This window comes from Cricetulus griseus, chromosome X (genome assembly GCF_003668045.3).
Source record: "Cricetulus griseus strain 17A/GY chromosome X, alternate assembly CriGri-PICRH-1.0, whole genome shotgun sequence".
Taxonomy (NCBI): Eukaryota; Metazoa; Chordata; class Mammalia; order Rodentia; family Cricetidae; genus Cricetulus; species Cricetulus griseus.
Genome location: NC_048604.1, coordinates 115406103 through 115427660, shown reverse-complemented (window position 1 = coordinate 115427660; position 21558 = coordinate 115406103). Strand labels below are relative to the sequence as shown.

The window sequence follows — 21558 nt, the reverse complement described above, 5'->3', positions numbered from 1 at the left end:
ACAGCTCTTGCTGTCCTGGAACTCACTCTGTAGACCAGGCTGGCCTCGAACTGCTTGTCTCTGCCTCCCGAGCACTGGGATTAAAGGCATGTGCAACCACTGACTCCCCTGATGTTTTCATTAGAGGCCTCTCAGCTGTAATCTTGTCACAGTGGCTTTTTCCGACACCCTTTCCACAGACCTTACCTAGTCTATTTCTATAAGCAACACTTGAATAGGTACTTAATGTTCACTGTATACTAGATACCATTCCAAACTCTGGGAAAACAAAGTGAACAAAACTACTTACTTGTTAGCATTCTAGCGGAGTGGAAAATAAGCCAATATAATCCTATGCTAACATGTGTTGTAGAGAAATAACTGGGTGGAAGCCAGAGAGTGATTGAAGGAGTAAGTGGTAGCAGGCTACTATTTTAAATGAACGATCAAAGCAAACCTCTCTAATAAAAATTCCATTTTAGCTGCAACCTGAAGGAGCTGAGAGTGAGAAAACCACGAAAATGAGTGGAAAAAATAGTTCTGGCAGAGAGACCATAAATGACAAGACATGCAAGTTGATTCAACCAGTATGTTTGAGGTACAGCAAGGTAGCCATCATTATAGGGGCCGAGAGAGCAAAGGAGAGGGGTATTCATAATTCTATGCTTCCTGACAGGTGGACAATTAAGTCCTGCCACCATGCCTTCCCTGCCATAATGAACTGTATCCCTTGGAACTGCCTGACCAATGAACCTAAAAGGATAGACAAAAACAAAAACAAAAACAAAACAAACAAAAAAGTTCTCAACACTGAAAATATGTTGTCTTACAAAGATAATTGAGGTTGCACATAGAATTGGAAGGTGATGAACCTTTAAAATCTGGAAAATGAAAGGGTGTAGTTTTCACACAGGCACCTTGCCCTGTTGAGAAATTGAGTTTATCCTAATGAGTCCCATGATGGACCATCTTATCTCTAAAACTATGCTGGACAAGAAGGCCTATCGCTTAAAGCCAAATGTACCAACCAGTCCTGGGCTAGGTTATGCTATGATGATAAACAGCCTTCAATTATCAGTGGCTCAACAAGCAAAAGCTTTTCTCTTTCTTGCCTTTCTTTGTTAGTTGTCAGGGGTCTGTTCTTTCAATGATGTGAACTGCAGGAGGCTCATCTCTAACCAGCTTCTGCAGAGCTGGAGGGCTTGCAGTTCCCGACCAGGATCCACAGTGACCCTTGATCTGGAAGCCATACACATGGCACTGTACTTACAGAAGGTGTTTTAAGTGTTTTGTCAATTTGATTTACTAAATTAGAGGTGTGTTATTCTCGCTCAGTTTTTAAACTATTTAACATCATGACCTAATTTTGCTTTCATATGTCATTATTAAGTAAAATTCTACCTTTAAATTAGCCATTTCTCCTAAGTTCAATTATTGAAATCAACTCCTATTCACGTTCTCCATGAGTGCCAGCATTTCAATTCAATTGCATTGATCCTTCATCATTTTTCTGTGATGCTATAAGGTAATTTTGTGAAAAAACAGAGTCCGAATTTCAATCTTAATATGCCCTAGGTATGTGATAGTGGAGAAAGTGCTTAGTATCTCGATACTGCAACATTCTGATCTGTAAAGCAGAAATAAAAGCTGTTCTGAAAAGTAAATTAGATGAAGTAAATAAAGTTCTTAGGTAGTAGTAGTAGCAGGAGGATGAGAGCCTGGGTCCATAATTGCTTCAACAAGTCCATTATTCCCAGTCAATATGCAATGGTCATGTAACATGACCATAAAAGTGACTTCTGTTGCTTAAAGTCATTGAGATTTTTTAAAAAGTATTCTTTTTTCAGGTTGTTTTTTATTTTATTTTATTTTTAATTACTCATATTTACATATCCATCCCTCCCATTCCCTTGCCCTCCCATCCTCCCATGTTCCCCACCCAACCCACCCCCAACTCCTCCACAGGGATAGTGAGGCCCTCCACCAAGGACTTTCCAAGTTGGTCATCTTGTTTGGGGGAGGGCCTAGGCCCTCCTTACTGTATCTGGATGGCAATAGTATCCCTCCATAGGCAATGGGCTCCCAAAGTCCATTTGTGCTCTAGGGATAAAGACTGGCTCTGCTGTTAGAGGAGCCATAGACTGTCTTGGCCTCCTAGCTGGTACCCACATTCAGAGGGCTTGGTTTGGTCCAATGCTGTTTCCCCAGCTTTATGACAAGGGTCTCCATTCTATAGTAGGTCAGGTCCACTGTTTCTGCAGGTCTCTCCATCCCTGTCTCTTTGATCAACCTCCTCCCTCTCCACAACTGAATTCCAGTAGTATGGTTCAGTGCTTATCTGTGGGTGCCTGTTTCTGCTTCGAACAGCAACTTGATGAAGATTCTTCTTCCTCTCCCTGCCCCCGGGCTCCAATTTGTTCAGGGGTTCTTGTCCCCATCCTCTTCTTTGAGGGACTATGCAATCTTCTCTTGGAGTCCTCCTTGTTTCCTAGCTCCTCTGGCAACGTGGATTGTAGGCTAGTGATCCTTTGCTCTATGTCTAAAAATCAAAAATGAGTGAGTACATACCATGTTTATCTTTTTGTGATTGGGTTACCTCACTGAGGATGGTTTCTTCTAGTTCCATCCATTTGCCCGCGAATTTCAAGATTCCATTGTTTTATTTCCGCTGAGTAGTACTCCATTGTGTAAAAATACCACATTTTCTCTATCCATTCTTTAGTTGACGGGCATCTAGGTTGTTTCCACGTTCTGGCTATTACAAATAATGGTGCTATGAACATAGTTGAACATATGTCCTTATTGTATGAGTGTGCATTCTTTGGGTATATGCCCAAGAGAGGGATTGTTGGATCTTGAGGTAGACTGATTTCCATTTTCCTGAGAAACCACCAGAGTGCTTTCCAAAGTGGTTGTACAAGTTTGCACTCCCACCAGCAATGGAGGAGAGTTCCTCTTTCTCCACATCCTCTCCAGCATAGATTGTCATTGGTGTTATTGATTTTAGCCATTCTGACAGGAGTAAGATGGTATCTCAGAGTGGTTTTGAGTTGCATTTCCCTGATGGCTAAGGATGTTGAACACTTTCTTATGTGTCTTTCAGCCATTTTGGATTCCTCTATTGAGAATTCTCTATTTAGTTCTGCACTCCATCTTTTAATTGCATTGTTTGGTGTTTTGGTGGCTAGCTTCTTGAGTTCACTGCATATTTTGGTGATCAGCCCTCTGTCAGATGATATCTTTGGGTAACACTAACCAAAAATGAGAAAGACCTGTATAGTAAGAACTTTGAGTTTTTAAAGATAGAAATTAAAGAATATATTAGAAAATGGAAAGACCTCCCATTCTCTTGGATAGGTAGGATCAACATAGTAAAAATGGCAATCTTGCCAAAAGCTATCTATAGATTCAATGAAATTCCCATCAAATTCCCAACACAATTCTTCACAGACCTTGAAAGAATAGTACTCAACTTCATATGGAAAAACAAAACAAAACAAAACAAAAAACCCAGGATAGCCGAAACAAACCTGTACAATAAAGAAACTTCCGGAGGCATCACCATCCCTGACTTCAAGCTCTATTATACAGCCATAATCCTGAAAACAGCTTGGTATTGGCACAAAAATAGACAGGTTGACCAATGGAATCGAATTAAAAACCCTGATAGTAATCCACACACCTATGAACACCTGATTTTTGACAAAGAAGCTAAATTTATACAATGGGAAAAAAAAGCATCTTCAACAAATGGTGCTGGCATAACTGGATTGGAACATGTAGAAGACTGTAGATTGATCCATATCTATCGTCATGCACTAAACTTAAGTCCAAATGGATCAAAGACCTTAACATAAATTCAGCCACACTGAACCTCCTAGAAGAGAAGGTAGGGGGCACCCTTGAACGAATTGGTACAGGAGACTGCTTCTGAACATAACTCCAGTAGCTCAAACATTGAGATCGACAATTAATAAAGGGACCTCCTGAAACTGAGAAGCTTCTGTAAGGCAAAGGACACAGTCAGCAAACAAAACGCCAGCCCAAAGAATGACAAAATATATTCAACAACCCCACATCTAAAAAGTATTCTTATTCTTTGAGAATTTCATCGAATGTATTTTGATCATGTCCATTCGTCTTCCTCTGTTTCTCCTTTATCTATCCCACTTCCCTAACTACCCAACATTTTGTCCTCTTCTTTTGTTAATCCATCAAGTCCTATTTCTCCTGCCCATATACACTTCAATGCAGGGCCATCTACCAGAGTGTGGTTAGTTAACTGCTGTGTCACAAGTAGGTCTTGACTAAACTAGAAATTGATACAGGAAGTAGGCATTTCTTTTCATGGTTGTCTCTATATACATAGATACTATATATCCTCATTTTATTTTACAGTTGAATTTTATGTTTTTGCCTGCATGTATGTCTGTATACCACATCATGCCTGGTACCCTCAAAGGCTAGAAGGGGGCATCGAATCTCCAAGAACGGAGTTACAGACAGTTGTGACCCACCATGTGGGTGCTAGGAATTGAAGCCAAGTCCTGTGGAAGAGCAGTCAGTGTTGTTAACCAGTGAGCCACCATTTCAGACCCACGTCTATAAAGAGATTTTAGAATTTTTGTGTGTGTATATGCCTGCATGAGTTTATGTGCACCACTGGCTTGCCAGGTGTTCAGAGGTCAGAGGGCATCAAACTTCCTGGAATTGGAGTTACAGGTTGTTGTGAACCATCTGATACTGTGGTAGGAACTGAAACTAGGTCCTCTGCTAGAGCAATAAGCATCTTGGGGGGGGGGTGTTGAGGTAGGGTTTCTCTGTGGCTTTGGAGGCTCTCCTGGAACTAGCTCTTGTAGACGAGGCTGGCCTAAAACTCACAAAGATCCTCCTGCCTCTGCCTCCCGAGTGCTTGGATTAAAGGCATGTGCCACCACTGCCTGGCTTGAGCAATACTACTGAGCTATCTCTTCAGCCTCCACATCTACCATTTTTCTCTTGCAACTTTTACCAATATCACACCTCCTCTAGTATGCCTTCAGTTATGTAGTATCACAGTTAATAACTCTGTATTCTATTTTAACCATAGTTAGGTCTTCTGCGATTTGCCTACTAGTTGTAAAATTAGAAAATCAACAAACATTTACATTGTTAAGACTTTTTTTCACTTTGAGTTGAGCTATGTGTTATAATCATTATAGATCTAAAGATCCAGTGTACTAAGTACACTACTTTAAGGGGACATTTCTCCTATAGATGGGAAGGTATAGATCTACAGATCCAATGTCTTAAATATACTACTTAATGGGAATATTTCTATTGATGGAAAGAGACACAAAGTTACATTGGAGACAAATCATGTGAATACAGAGAAATGGAAATCTGGGGATAAATTGTAATTAATGTAAGCATTATTCACCTCTTTAAAAGCCAATAAAATCATCTATTTATATTCCATTTTCTCTCTAGTTAATGATGATACTGTCTATTTGTTTCACTTTTTCCTTTTAATCCCATTCCTAGCCTTTGATATATCATAGCCTTAAGTAGAAAGTAAACTTTGTTGATTATTTTTATAAAGGAAAAATATATTCATCTTCTAAAAGGCTTTACAGCTTTGTAATTTGTTCATGGTCAAGCTTGCTGTTGAGTTTGATCTCAGAAAATCCACAGGCGCTCCAGCAGAATGGAGCACCTAGCAATGAATGCGGCAGGTAGTGGACAACACAGATGTCTGAGTGTGATGTTTTAGCCATGGCCGATGCAGAGCTCGCCACTGAAAAACAGGAGGATCAGCTAGCTCTGCTGACCTTTACACACCAGGTAGGGATTAACTTCCATGTCAATAGAGTACCATGGTGGCTTTTAGCCAACAGAGACACAATCCATAATCAGTTAGAGGGGATCAGATAATATTTTTTTTTCTTATCAACCAACACAAGCGCAAACTGAAATCTGATCTACACTCTTTGGGAAAGATGGGTGATTTATTCTTATAACTTGGCTTGTCCCCATCTGCTTCTGCAGAGTAAAGTTTAGCTTTTGGGCTAGCAATTATATTGTTACTCAAGTGGGAATTGCCTAACTAAAAGGAGGAAGTGATGCTTAGCAATCAAGTGATCTAACAGAATGGAAAAAACCCTGATTATTCAATATTCTAATGTGATTGTAGGATTTATGGAGATATTTTGAACTTGACATTTTAATATAAATCAGGTTTGCTAAATTTGTGCAATCTTCTCTGAAGATCACGTTTCAGAATATAATGTTTGGGGCTTTCCCCCAAAATAAGACCAGCACAACTGTTTTGTTGTTAGTTCTCAGTGTAAAATCCCCAAAATTAACTCACAGTGGCTTCTTCTCCTACATTGCCATTCCTAGTACTTCCCTTTAGCCCTGGAACAGTCATTTGGGGATTGGGTTTGGTTTTTTTTTTTGTACAACTTGAAATCTTATATTTTCTTTGTTATTGATGATCTATTTTTAGTAACTCTGAGCCAGACCATTCAGCTTGTGTAGACTATCAAGTCCTCATTCAACAACACAACACACAAAAGGATATAACAATTAAGCCATGCTTAACTGGTTGATCATTTTTCCACAATTTAGAAACTACCAGTGGTCAAATTGCCTAGCCACTGTCAGCATTTTTTGTTCTGCAGAACAGCACTTAAAGTTGAGAAATCCTGTCATTTTATAATTTCACTTCTTCCTCACGAAAATTTATTGCACACAAAACACACACACACTTACACACACACACACACACACACACACACACACACACACACACCCTTCAACCAATGGCTGGCTATTCTCTGAAAGGCATAAATATTTATAAATAATATATATAAACTAAATTTAAATTGGATTGCTAGAGCATTCCTTTCTTCAAGAAAAGTAATTCTTGTTTGTTGGGGAGGGGTTAAAATGGGATCTGGATGTATAGGTCAAACTGGCCTTGACTTCATAATACTGACTCAGCCTTCTGAATGCTGGGATTGCATGTGTGCATAAGAATACCTGGCTTTTCACTTCTTTATAAAATTCATCTTTAAGCCAGGCGTTGGTGGTGCACGCCTTTAATCCCAGCACTCGGGAGGCAGAGGCAGGTGGATCTCTGTGAGTTCGAGACCAGCCTAGTCTACAAGAGCTAGTTCCAGGACAGCCTCCAAAGCCACAGAGAAACCCTGTCTTGAAAAGCAAAAAAAAAAAAGTAAAAATTAACATGGATCCAATTTTTTTCCATTGACATACCAACAGACTTGGTCTTCACTACCACCATGACCCAACCATTCTCAGCGTGTATTTTGGCTCCACAAACCTTATTTAATCTGCCAGTGAAAGAAACATGGACCCTATTGCTAAAAAATGTGGATGTATCACTGGTATATCTATCCATTAACTGTAGGACCCTTGCTAATTATCTTTCCTTGGATAGTTTTCTTATCAACAAGATTAAGATTAAAATGTGAACTTTGTGATATTGCTAAGGGGTACCTGAGGTATATGTAAAATGCTTGGAATAGTAGTAGGTGCACAACAAATGTTGGCTATTTGTATTAGCACCATCTGCCTTAGGTGATGTACTTTCCACCCAGGATAACATCACCAAACATGTGTTCACAGCTCCAGTGAGGGCTGTAACTGATGAACTCATTAGAACAACACTCTTTCGAAGAGATGGGACGACTGCTAGCTGATTCACCCTCTAATAGTAAGTTCAGTAACACAGACTCAGGGGAAGCTTACCTATTTCAACATCTAAACAAACTTTAATAGCTATTTCTAAAAGTTATGCCCAGATCATCTTCCCGAAGCCATTTATATACAGTGACAGCATGTATTCCAATTCCATAAACACAATATTACAAAAGCAAGAAAACTAAGAAAAGCATGTGTCGCCTTATTTTCTCATTTGATATTTTTTGCTAAATATATACCGAAATATCTGCTACTACATTCTAAGAAATAAATGCGGAAAGAGCTATGCTGGCAGCTGGGAGCTGGGGGCTGGGAGCTTGGGAGGAAAAAGAAGGAAGTTCTCAAACAAGAAGCACATTGCACTCATTTTCCATCTCAGAGCCAAAATAACACAGGGTAGATAGATCTCTGTTTTGGGAACTGTGTTGGTATCTATAGAAAATTGGAGAAACATTCTTGGAGTAACAAACAGAGAGACACTATTTAATACCACTTTGTTAGAAACATATGTTCAAATTCTGTGTAACTGAGGTCTCCCTCTAACTCAAAATTTGCTACAAATAATTGCAACTATGCACACAGTGTCTTACTCGTATGAATTATACAAAACAAATGCATGTTGAATGAATGGACTCATGCCTAGAGTGCAACATGAAGAAACCAGACCTTTCTCCAGGGGGAGCATTTTTTGTGGTGTCATGTGCACATCTAGGAAGGCCTTATTTGCCAGAAGCAACCTTTAGTGCTCTAAGGATGGTGGCAGAATAAGGGTGTAGAAGTAACATAAGGGACATCTGAGCTCTTGCTTCATCTAGTCCCTTCAACATGTCCACATAACATCAAAATTTGTGACCAGAATTGAAAAGATTCAACACCATCTGAAGTCAGAACAAGATGAGTCTGCATGCCTCCCTCAAATCACATGCAATACATACAAAACAGAACTGGAGGGTGAAACAGAACACTGCGAGACCCCTCCCCCACCCTTTCCCTTTTGAGTGTCGCACTTTATTTTCCCTTCTGTTGTCTCCATATTTTCCTTTCTCTGCAACAAGGCATCTGCCCTTCCCTCTGCTTTTTCTTCCTCATTTCCAAAGCTGAATAGTTGTAAATATTTGTATTCCTGGTGGTGGGGCAATCATAGCTGTTTTTAGTTCCCAGAAATGTCAGTAGATTTTGTAAAGAACTTGTTACTACTCTAGCAGTGATTTAGGCTGTGTCTTGCTCTTATAGTGTGTCTAGCTACCCATTAAAATATTGGGTGTGATTTCACTATTTCAGGATTACAGTTTTGAGGATTTATATTTCAGGAAGATGGCAATGCTGGTAATGGTGGTGATGAAAATGCTGTAGTAAAAACAAGTTATTATCTATACACATAGGTCTAATTGTGTGAGTGTCTAAGCAAAAAAAAGAATAAATGGATTCTAAACAGGATATGTATTATCACAAAAACGTTTGCTAGAATCAGTGCAAAATCCACAAGGGTTGGCTAGAACTGACCATTTCTGGCAGTAAACAGATATGTTTTTCTTTCCCATCTTATGGGTTTATAGCCAGCATAATCATAGCAGCTTAGGTCTCTGAATTCATCCCTCTTGCCTCCAAATATCAATAGGATGAATACACTAGGCCAGGTTATCCTACTGGTTCATATCCTGCTCTCTACCCACCAGGGGAATCAGGATCCTCTGGTCTGTAAAAGTAACAGAAGTGTAATTTTGTCTCTGGCATCAAATTAATTCCACTCTGACATTGTATAGCTCTAAATGTTTGCATTCATTTGTTCATTTATTCAATAAGATGAACTTGAACACCCACTCTGCCAAGCACCATGCTAAATGCAGAGTGCCACCTTAACTCCAGTCTACTGTTCCTTTGTAGGAATAATCTCTGACCCAATTAGGCTGTTGTGCTGGTAAACTGGAATATACTTCCATGACAATCCTGTCACCATTATTATCTCCTCCATAAAAAATCACTCTCCTTTTGGATAATGCTAGTGTTAAAGATGAAACAAAAATGAAGAATGATGAGCTACTCTTTGATTAGCTCTCCTGTTTGGGGAGGGTATAAAATCTGATTCTTGAGATGGCCTGGTATTAAATATGAAAAGATCACCACACATGGAGTCAGGTGGCATAGAACTGGTTTCAGCTTTTGAATCTGAGGGAAAGTGATGAAATTACTAGAGCTCCTAATGTTTATCCTAAAACGAGCCCCAGACAATTCTTGCCTTCCCCTCTTCTGGCATGCAGAGGAAAAGATGAAATAAAGCAACATGAGATGTTTCTAAGAGTGATGTGAAAGCCATGAAGCTCCATTCAAATGTGACCTATCACTAGCAAACAACATTTGCAATTCTTTTGGGGGGGGCTTTGTCATTATAGTTGCCTTTCTTCCTTCTTTCTTCAGAGGATGGAGCTCATACAGTCAACAAGCAATATTGGGGCATTTGGCAGCATACACTTATTTCTTCATGAAAGAGCTGAGTTAGAAGTTTTCCTTGTTGAATATGAAATGTACTCCACGAGGGCCAGACTCCGAGTTGGAGATGCTCTGTTTGCTGAGGGTTTCAGCCAAGGCTTCAGGGCCACAGAGGAAAACTCCTATTCTGGTGCTATTGAGAAAGAAAAGAAGATTTCAGCCTTTGGCATTAGTTGGACAACAAAGGAGGTGGGTTAATTTCCTATTAAGTAGAGCCCCTTCTATTCCTATTTTTTGACAAATGACAAAAATGTTCATATTACTCACAAGGATTGAGCTTACCCCTGATTGTAGGGAAAGCTGGAAAACTCAAAAGTGGATGACAGCCCCAGAAAATGAAATCCAAGCACAGTTTTTGGAAATTTCTATCACAAAGATATCATGGCTAACATGTGAAGCTACAGTGTACTTTCCTGTAGGACTCCACCCCCTCCCATCTTTCTAGTATTTGACAATCAGTAACAAACCCTCATTGGATATCCCAACTCAGATAGCAGCTTCATCCCTTGAAGTCTTACAGTTGAAATCCTTGCTTTTCAAAATGTGGCCCCATGCCACTTAAAAAGCATCATATTTTAATAATGCAGGTTCCTGGGCCCACTTCATACCTAATGAATCAGAATATGCACATAAAACCATAGACAGGTAATTTATGTGTTCATCAAAGTATAGAAAGCATGGTTCAAATAAAGCAGGTGTATCTAACCTGGGGCTAATGGACCACATGCATCTCAGAATAGCTATGCATGCAGCTCAACACATTTGAAGATCACAATGTCTTGTTGCAACGGCAATTCAAAGTGTTTGCCACATCTACTCGAAAAGATATATTTATGGTAAGCTCATGTGTTTTTTGTGTGTTCTAGGAGACAGGGGAATTTCCTCAAGGTTTCACAATGGACAAAACTGTAGTGACAACACAAAGAAACTTGTGTCATCTGTCAACTTATGATTTGACTCAGACACTTGAACTGAAAGTGAAGGCACAGTATTCTTAATAATAAGCATAAGCTAGCTGTACTCACTACTTAAACATATGTACTAGTGAAATTTGGGCAACTGAAATAAAGAAATGCTATGGTGCAGCTTGGATTAGGATGTTGAGAAAATTACTCTCCATGTAATTTTGCTATGATTTAAAGATTCTTTCTTAAAGTCAGAGACATCAGTCATCTGTTGGGGAAGAACTCAACTGCATTACCATATTACGGAAGTGTTAATGCTAACTTTTAGACTATAAAGTATGGTCAGTGCTCAGGGACTGCTGCTTTAGACAGACCACAGCTTCAAGAACACTTCAGTGGAGGACTCCTTACTTAGGGTGTTGACTTGCAATTGTCTTGAACTCATTATCCCAGTTGGGCCTTCCATACTGAGTCTTTTGTTTTAAGCCAGTGATCACATCTTTCTCCTCATCATGGTGTACAGCAAAGTGATTGGCCTGTAACAAACGATATATGTTCAGGATAAAGAAACACACATTTCACAAATCAAATTGAACTCCACACACACACACACACACACACACACACACACACACACACAGAGAGAGAGAGAGAGAGAGAGAGAGAGAGAGAGAGAGAGAGAGAGAGAGAGAGAGATGCACACACGCATATACTGGTTATGATGGTAAGGGGTGCTATTCAGGAAGAAAGGGAATGAAAGGATCTTCTATACCCATTTGTTATCCAGATACTATGCTAGACATATGGACAGCAATAAGTGAGTTCAGTTCTTTATGAGACAATGGCATAGTCAATGGTCAGTAACTCCCTTTACAGAAGTTGCCTTTGTAAAAAGCTTTGTAAAAGTTCAGGTGTAAGGGAGACATCACTTGAAGAAAGACTCCCCCTGCATTAAAGAGAAAAAATCCTCTTTTACAATCCAAGTAAGGCCAACCTAAACTCGAGGTAAAAGAGAAAAGGAAATAAAATACAAAGATGAGACAAAATGAGAATAACTGTCCCCCGAATGAAATGTGACCTTCATACATTACATAAGCCCTGCCCCTAGAGGCAGGTGCTTACTACAGACCTTCAATGCTGGCCCAGTTAGTGTGGGGGGCATTTAAAAGAAGATGAATTTCAAATGCTATTGACAGGAAATCTTCCAGCTGCTTGTAATTCATTTTCTAGTGTTGGCCTTCCATTGTTGTAACAAAAAGAAATCAGCCCAGACCTTTCTGTAAATGATCTAGACCTGCAGCTGCTTGTGACTCATGGCGAGTTCAAGATGAACCAACAACCGGGACTTTGAACAGCTATGGAACCCAAGGGAAACTGATGGCAGTAACACAATGAACTCTTCTCTCCTTGTCCTAAGCTACGAAAGCTAAAAGGTAAACTAATGACAGTAAATGCAGTTACCTATTATTCCTTCCTGTCTTAGACACAGCCTGACCTCAAGGTCACATGGATCATGTTTTAGCTGACTGCAAGGCTAAACCATTAACTATTTCCTCCTTGGTTGACTCAAAAGTTCTGCATTGGCCTTCAAGGATGTTATTGCCCTTGAAGAAAAGCAAATTCATACTACAGGGGATGTGTCCTAGTTTCTATTCTTGTTGCTGTCACAAAGTAGGATAAAATCTACTTAGGTGAAAAGGGGTTAATTTGGCTCACAATTCCAGATTACAGATAATCCTTGTGGAGAGGCAAGGTGGAAAGAACTGGAACCAGCTAGTCATATCCACAGTCAAGGGCAGAAAGAAATAAGTGCACCCATTCTGCTTGCTTTCTGCTTCTATCTAGCTTTCTCCTATCCTATACAGTTCAGGGGCCCCTTCCCCGGGGAATGGTGCCACCTATGATGGACTGAATAGTCCCACATCAATTAGCAACTAAGACAATCCCCCACAGATATACCTCTAGGCCAATTTGATCTAAATATTTACTCCATTGAGATTACCTTTCCAGACTGACACTTAAAACTAACCATTATAGGCTCTAATGAGGCTTCATACAGCATTTCTTAAATTTGTGTTCCTTGTGAGAAACTATATTGCATTCAGTTGAAGAAGTTTGGTAGTCTCCAAGTATTTTCATCACACATATTCACTTGCATATATAATATACATTAAAGTTGTTCTTCATTATATATATATAATGTGTGTGTGTGTGTGTGTGTGTGTGTGTGTGTGTGTGTGTGTGTGTGTGTTGATTTATAATCACAAATTTCTGGGAGTTGGCTGAATGCAGGCTCTGGAGCAGTCAGGCTGCCATGTACTTTTTGGATGCCTTTATGCAAATAACCTTTTCAGTTCTAGGCTTTTGACTCTAATTAGGCAATACATTTGACAAATAAAATTAGACAGTCGATATAAACACTAAAAACATGCCTGGGGACTGGGCAGTGGTGGCACACACCTTTAGTCCCAGCACTCGTGAGGCAGAGGCTAGAAGATCTCTGTGAGTTTCGAGACCAGCCTGGTCTACAGAGCAAGTTCCAGGACAGCCAGGACTGTTACACAGAAAAACCCTATCTCAAAAAAAAACAAAACAAAAACAAACAAACAAACAAACAAACAACAAATGCCTGGACCAGAATTCAGACTCTGGAAAGGATTAGTTGTAGGACCTAAAATCCATAAATGCTCAAGTCTCTTACATATTTTAAATCATATCTAGATTTGACACCAGTCAATGTAAATCCTATAACTAGTTGTTATACTGTATTGTTTAGGGAGTAATTACAAGAAAAAGACTGTATATGTTTAGTATGGTTACTTTTCTCCCAAATATTTTGATTAGGTTGATGGAATATACAGAGCAGAACCTCAAGTATATGGAGAGTTGATTGCATGTACATTCATTGACTATATCATAAATCATGCATAACATATAAATTAATGTACAAGAGAGAGGTATAGACTTTTCTCCTCATTACCATTTGGTGAGTTTTGTCCATCTGTTTTGAGATTCCTGCTCCTTGGTGGGAACAGTGCTCTAATGTCAACACAAGCCCTTTAGTTTGGAATCAAGTCTTTTTTCACTTTTTTTTAAATTTAAGTTAGAAACAAGCTTGTTTTACATGTCAATCCCAGTTCCCTCTCCCTCCCCTCCTCCCCTGCCACCTCACTCTGTATCCCAACCCCTTTCTGCTCCCCAGAGACGGTGAGGCTTTCCATGGGGGATCTTCAAAGTTTGTTATATCATTTTGAGCAGGGCCTCGACCCTCCCTGTGTGTCCAGAAGGAGAGAGTATCCCTCTATGTGGAGTGGGCTCCCAAAGTCCATTCGTGTACTAGGGATAAATACTGATCTACTACAAGAGGCCCCATAGATTAACCAGACCTCCAAACTAACACCCACATTCAGGGGGTCAGGATCAGTCCTATGCTGGTTTCCCAGCTATCAGTCTGGGGTCCATGAGCTCCCCCTCATTCAGGTCAGTTGTAGGTTTCTCCAGCCTGGTCTTGACCCCTTTGCTCATCACTCCTCCCTCTCTGCAACTGGATTCCAGAGTTCAGCTCAGTGTTTAGTTGTGGGTGTCTGCTTCTGCTTTCATCAGCTACTAGAAGGCTCTAGGATGGAATCAAGTCTTAATGGTCTAAATATCTGATGGTGATAGTGAGTGTGAGCAAGCTGGGTCACTTGAATCCATTAGCTGTCCTTGATGGGGAAATGCAGTGTACAGAACATACCAATATATACAAAGAAGCCAGCGAGCTCTGAACACACTAAGAAGGACCCAAGAACTGGATTCTTGTCCTCACCTGAGACTCATCCCAGCCAGTAAGGTAGATATTGTAGCTGAGGAAGTCAGCATTGTTCCTTTCCTGCATCTGGGTCTCCAGCAGCTGCAGCAGGTCTGCAAACCACTCAAAGGCATGTGTGTCCCTGCACAGCCAGTAGAAGTAGATCTGAAGAAGGAGGGGTCACAAATCAGATTATACAGGGGGTAGTCTTTTTCAACTTTAAAGGATGGGTTTCTAATGCTCTAAACATTTTCATGATGTCCAGAAGGCCTAGAAACAGTTTCTGATGATATTTGTCACTGTTTCAAGACAGGGTCTTTAAAATAGCCTAGGCTGGTTCCAAACTTGGTATCTTCCCATTTCTGCCTCTCAAGTGCTGGAATTGCAGGTGTGCTTTATCACACTGTGGATACTTCATAGGCTCATTTACCTAACCCTTCTCTAACTTGCAGGCAGGCAGATGAGTAAACAAATCATTTTGAGGAGCTGCTGGAGAGGTAGGTGCTTCAGTGGGTCAGAGTGCTCTCTGCTTTTCCAGGGGATGAAAGTTCTGTTCCCAACACCTGTGTCAAGTGGCTCACAGATGCCTGTTACTCCTGCCTAAGGGCATCCACACTCTCCTAGCCTCTAGCAGCTCCTCTACAAATCTGGCATGCACGCGCGCACACATGCACACACACAGACAAGCACACAAACATAAATAAAAAAAATTTAAAAGTAAATCAATAAATTGATGGTTTAGCTAATACATAGATAACCACTATCTTATGGCTCTCTAGTCTCTCTTCTAGCTGCTGTTTCTCCCCCAGAATCCCTGGCCTCCTATGTATCTGCTCTGAGAATGGCCAAAGGAATCAACACAGTGGACATCTTCCCTGCCTGGGACTGCCAGACCCTCACAAGTTCCTAGGGAAAAGTTAGTCTTACTCATACCTTTGTCACATAGAAAAAAAGTAAAATGAAAGAATGAAACGTGAAGCGAACCTCAGGTCCCTATGAGAACCTATCTCAACAGTTATTGGAATGTTTTGAGGTTTACCACGACACCTCTCATCCAGTAATTGACTTGCAACAATCCCCAAGGAATTTATCCTCAAAAGGCATCCATAGGTAAGTAAAATGTTCCATGGCTCCCACCCTATCCTGCTAAAAAAGAAGTACTGAAGAGCTGAAAATAGAGTCAATGTCATTATATAATCTAATATCGTTATATAACTCAGGATGATAGAAAAGACATTTTCTCAAATTTGCTGAACTTAGAATACTGCTGCAAAAACACAGCATATTACTTTTGCTAATTGGTCTGTTTATACACAAGTACATTAACTGACCTGGAGGAGAAGCCTGCCTCTGTGGTCTCTCTGCAATCACTCAGATCTTTCCCTCACTTGCCCTGAGCTCTGAAAGCCTTGCTATTCTGCATGGGATCTAATCCAGGCCCTCCAGAAAATAAGAGGAACTTACCTTTTTGAGCCTCAGATTTGTAGCATTATTGCAATATTTGTACCAGACAGACTTGAGAATGGAGGCAAAAGGTGTAACTCCAATCCCTGCTCCCACTAGCATCACCACTTCATAGCTGAACACGTCTTCACTGGCTGTGCCAAAGGGCCCATCAACTGCTATCCTGGATGAAAAGGGAAAGGGATAGATAGATAGTTGTAGGTGTTTCTTCATCTGTACAGGAAGTAGAATGCACTTTATTATTGGAGATGTGCACTAGGTTGAGTCTGCTGAGGTAGTGTTTATATGGGGAACCTTCATAAAATGGCTTTCATGTAAGTCATTTAATGCCACCATGGGGATTGAAAATAAGAATATGAATGATTATCTAACTGAAAACCTTTGCTAGCTTACCATGAGCATTTTTTTTCATTTTTATGCTCTTCTTTCCCACTCCACACACAGCACACACACACACACACACACACACACACACACACACACACACACACACACACACACACACACAAACCCTCTTTAGATTTATTTATTGTTTGTGTATGGATGTCTTGCCTGCATGTGTGTCTGTGTACCAGGTGCATACCTGGTGATCATAGAGGCTAGAAAAGGATGGTTGCCCCCATCCCGGCCCAGATGGTGTTAGATAGTTGTAAGTGCTTAGAATCAACCCCAGGTCTTCTGGAAGAACAGCCAGCGCTCATAATGGCTGAGCCATCTCTCCAGCTCACATCTTTCTCTTGTTATAGCAAAATATATCTGATTTTTGTTATTATTATTACTATTATTGGTGTTGTTGCTATTGTTCTTACTGTATGTGTGCACATGAGTTCAGAGGACAACTCTGAGGAGTTTCTTTTCTTCAACCATGTGATCCAGGGGGGACAGGGATTGGACTCAGGACATCTGGTCTGCACAAGAAGCTCTCTTACTCATAGAGCTATATGGAAAGCACCTTGGTTTTTTTTCCTATGTTGTCAGGGAAAAACCTTTAACTCCTGATCCTCCTGTTTCCACTTCCCAAGTACTGGGATTGTAGGCATGGGCCCCACGACTGACTGGGCAATCCAAATTTGCAATTCCTAATTGCATTATACATTTAAGTAAGACTTTTTAAAAATATAATAACAGTGTTGATTTGATACACCACTTTCCACTTATTTATTCACCGAACAATTCAAAAACCTTTTCTTTAGCATCTACTGAATCCCCAGTACTGTGTTAGACAAGTGGAGAGAAGGATGCAAAATAAATAATACTTTCAAACAAATGATGTTATTTGAAGTCAAAGAGTATCTCTGATATGCTTTTTGTTTTTCAGAAAAAGTTAACATGACTTGGCCTTGCCCTTCACATATTTAAAGAAAGTTGAGGCTATTACTAATATTTGATCTCAATTCTTTATAGTTTACCTAAGATACCTGAACATATGCATAAACATACAACATGCAATGGAAGACACATAACTGTTTTCTTTGAAACACTGTGCTTTGTCACTCAGATCACATGGTAGGGCAGGAAATCACAACTATTAAGCACCATTTCTTGCAAATTCATACACATTTGCAATATGCATTCTATACTCACTTAGGCAGTTTCCAGGCATCTTGGAACTCTTGCTTATCACAGCCACAAGCATTGAATAGCCCTTCTGTCCAGTCTCCCACGATACGGATATGAATGCTAAAAAAGTCTTCCTCAGGAGCAGAGGTCAGGGTGAATGGGTGCCATTCCAGCTTGGATACCTTGGGGCACTTGACAAAAATGTACTGTCCTACCTCCATCTTGAATCCCTTCTTCTTCATCTGAAGCTCAATGGTTTTAAAAGGGTGAGTGACCACCTGCAGAATAAAACATGACCCTGGAAATTACATGTCAACAACACATTTGCATTAAGATGCCCTGCCTGTGGCTCTTATTCAAGGACCAACACAGAAACAGATACATCAGTCATTTGGGCTTTGTCCTCAATTGTAGCCATTGGCTAATTAATGATGGGCTGAAGTACGGACACAAAATCCTAGTCTTGTCTCTTCAGTCTGAGACAACTCCAGCATTCCCTTGTAGGGTCAGCTGACATTGCAGCTGCAACCACAGTGTGGACCAGGTCAGCCCATCTCTTTTCCTCATTCTATCTTAGTATTTTAACATTTTTTCTTGTTTGTTTTGAGACATGGTTTCTGTATGTAGCCCAGGGTAGTCTGAAAGGAGTGATGTAGCCAAAGCTGGCCTTGAGCTCATGCTCTCCTACCTCAACTTCCTGATTATTGGCATCATGGGAATGTGTTAACACATCTGGTTTTACTTTCATTATGAGTACAGCCCCTGAGAACACAGTCATAATAATGTTTTTTTTTTTGCATTCGGTTCTGTTTCACAGACTTTAGCAGGAAATTGAAATTGTCAGTCTGTTGTGACTCTCTCTCTCTCTCTCTCTGTCTCTCTTTCCTCTCTCTCTCTCACTGAAGCTAAAGAAGGCACAAGAAAAAAATAGAAAATAACAAAGCTTCCTGTTCGTTCTTTCTGTCTTTCCTGGCCATGAGAGAGGGCATTGGCATCCAGCCAGAATATACAGATTTCACTGAATATGGCAAAATCCCCTAAATGAAGCTATCCGTGTTGTCTGTTCTTGTCCTGAATCACACCTTAACATGCCCAATTCCATGCAATGTTTCCACATTTCTCCCCAATTAGGGAGGACACCATCTCTCTCTCCCCAAGCCAGGTACTATATTTATTGTCCATACATACAACTGCCGATAGAAAGTCTATTCAAATCATCCAAATCTAGTAAATGGATAGATGATTCTAAAACAGGACAGAATAAGGGAACCAGAAAGCAAGTATTCTTTCTTGTCAAAAAGATATCTTCACTCCCAAGTTTATTTCAGCACTACAGCTATGCTCTGGAATCAACCTAACTGTACAATGACTGGATAAGGAAAATGTGCTGCATTTGCACAGTAGATGGCTATTCAGCTTTAAAAGGGTCACATCTTGCCATGTGCAACACGAACCTGAATGACACAAGTGAAATAAGTCAGACACAGATGAAGCATGATCTCACTCATACCATGACTTGAAAAAGTTCAGCTAATATAGATTGAGTATAAAGGGGTAGTTAGCAAAGGTTAAGGGGAGTGGGGTGGAAGGAGACATGAGAATCGGTAGGTACTGACTTGCAGTCAGATATGATGAAAAAGTCCTGGTGGTCTGGTGCTGAATAATATGTTGCCTATGTCACTGCTTCTACAAGACTTTGGATATCTTTACGACAGTGAAATCATGTATGTATGGGTTGGAAGCTGTGTTACTACTTTACTTGATTACACAGGGGAACTCTACATTGTAGCTTATAAAGATGTGCAATTATGAGGAGCTAACTGAATGAAATCAAAGTAAAAACAAATCATAAAGGGAACATGCTGCTCTTCAAAGATGCCTTCAATACCTAGAAGAATTTCAGAGGTACAGGTATGGACAAAGGGAAGGCCACCAAAGGAGTGAAAGTTCTGGAGGACAGGAACAACAGCTTCTCAATGCACACTGATATTGCTGGCCTTTTCTGTCCGTGAGTGAACCGCCCAAGTGTGGGGATTACTACTATGAAAAGTTACTATCATGGCTTCAGCTAAGTGGCAAAGTACATACTTAGTATATATGATGCTTGAGTTTGACACCTAGCACCACCAAAACATTGTAAAACATTTTCAAAACTTTGGATTTAAATGCATCTCCTATGACAAGGCTGCAAACAACTTCCTCTGCTCTGAAATACGGAATTGGAAAGCATCATTTTGAATAGAGAAAATTATGCTGAAAATTGTTTAGCATGTTGTAATTTTGGGTGTTAAAAACATTTTTTTTCCTTTTTTGGTAAAAACAATTTTTCATGTTGAAATTTTATTATTATAAGCACAAAGAGGATTTAACTAAGTAAGATATACTAGTAGACAGCATTCTCACTGGAATATTTTTTGGACAACCCCTGTCTCTTGTATTTGCATGAGAAGAAAGTGAACATTCATTTCCTTCACAAGGTAACAAATTTGTCATAGAAACACATTAAGGAGAAATTATTTGTTGGGTTTGGTCATGTCTTATTTATGAAGGGAAAAATTGTGGAAGGCCCATTTGTTGATCGCTATAAATAGCATAAAAGGAGAGCAGTTGCATGTTCCTAGATGGCAAACCCCCCAATGCCAGCAGAATCAGCTCTACTATTACTCTCCATAGATATCACCTGAAAAAAAAAGCTAGTGGGAAGACAGAAGGAATCTTTGTGTCTTTCAAAAAATAACCTATAATAGGCTCTTTGAAGTTAATTGATCAGAAATAAATTTTATTTGACAAAACAATCTTGTTGGGTTTTTACTGAAACTGCAACAAGGAACCTTCCTATTTGTCTATCTATCTATCTATCTATCTATCTATCTATCTATCTATCTATCTATCTATCTATTTCCCTATCTATCTATTTGATAGAGTCTATCTAATTGTATATGTCTCTCTTTATTATGTAAGGAAAACCATAACATAGAAAAACAGAGAAAAGGCACTCCAGACTTGGAGGTCGGAGATAAAAGACATGGTGAAGTTTATGCACGTGAAACTAATACACTGTGATTACTTATAAAAAATAGAAGGAGGAACTAGAAAGATCTTTCAACCTCCTTAGTCTGAGTCTTGTTGTTTTGAGTACCTAAAAGTTTTTGTCTCACTAACACATAATGTGTGTGTGAGGTTACCATAGAAAGTGATACTTTATAATGTCCCCACTTAGATGCCAATCCATTTCAGCACTAAGTTAAACTCATTAAAATAAACTGTAGGCTTTCTGTTTTCAGTTTAATAAAAAGAACATGGCTAAGAGACCTTTTTGATCAACAATATAGAAAATGTGAGGAGACTTGCCCATGTGACACTTAGCTAGTAAGAATTCCCACACCAGTAAATACCTTGGTGATGACCACCTTCTGTTGAGATCGCCAAAACCGGACCAGCCTCTCACAGAGATACAGGAACATGGGACCCACTATCCATTTCCAAGTCTGTAATCACATCAAATACAAACATGAGATGTGTTAAGGGAGTGGTGACGGCTAGTAAAATATTCAGAGTGAGAAAACATTTTACAAGCCAGACTAACCTCTGTACACTTGTTTAAGTATTTACCACTGATGAGCATGTTTTTATCAAACAGAATGTATGAAAATATCAAAAGTTAAGATA

The 21558-nt window shown here is 39.8% G+C and overlaps 1 protein-coding gene across 1 annotated transcript in view; it reads right to left on the bottom strand.

Moving 5' to 3' along the window:
• Window positions 1-7785: 7785 nt before the first annotated feature.
• Window positions 7786-21558, bottom strand: part of LOC100760802 (cytochrome b-245 heavy chain) — a 37093-nt gene continuing 23320 nt past the window's right edge. Inside the window, exons 8-13 of the mRNA XM_035450036.1 lie at window positions 21285-21377; window positions 17914-18167; window positions 16330-16492; window positions 14884-15030; window positions 11487-11611; window positions 7786-10303 (exon numbers count right to left, since the gene is read on the bottom strand). Of these exons, the coding sequence (XP_035305927.1) occupies window positions 10177-10303; window positions 11487-11611; window positions 14884-15030; window positions 16330-16492; window positions 17914-18167; window positions 21285-21377 (909 nt within the window). The 3' untranslated portion in view covers window positions 7786-10176. The remainder of the gene's footprint in view (window positions 10304-11486; window positions 11612-14883; window positions 15031-16329; window positions 16493-17913; window positions 18168-21284; window positions 21378-21558) is intronic.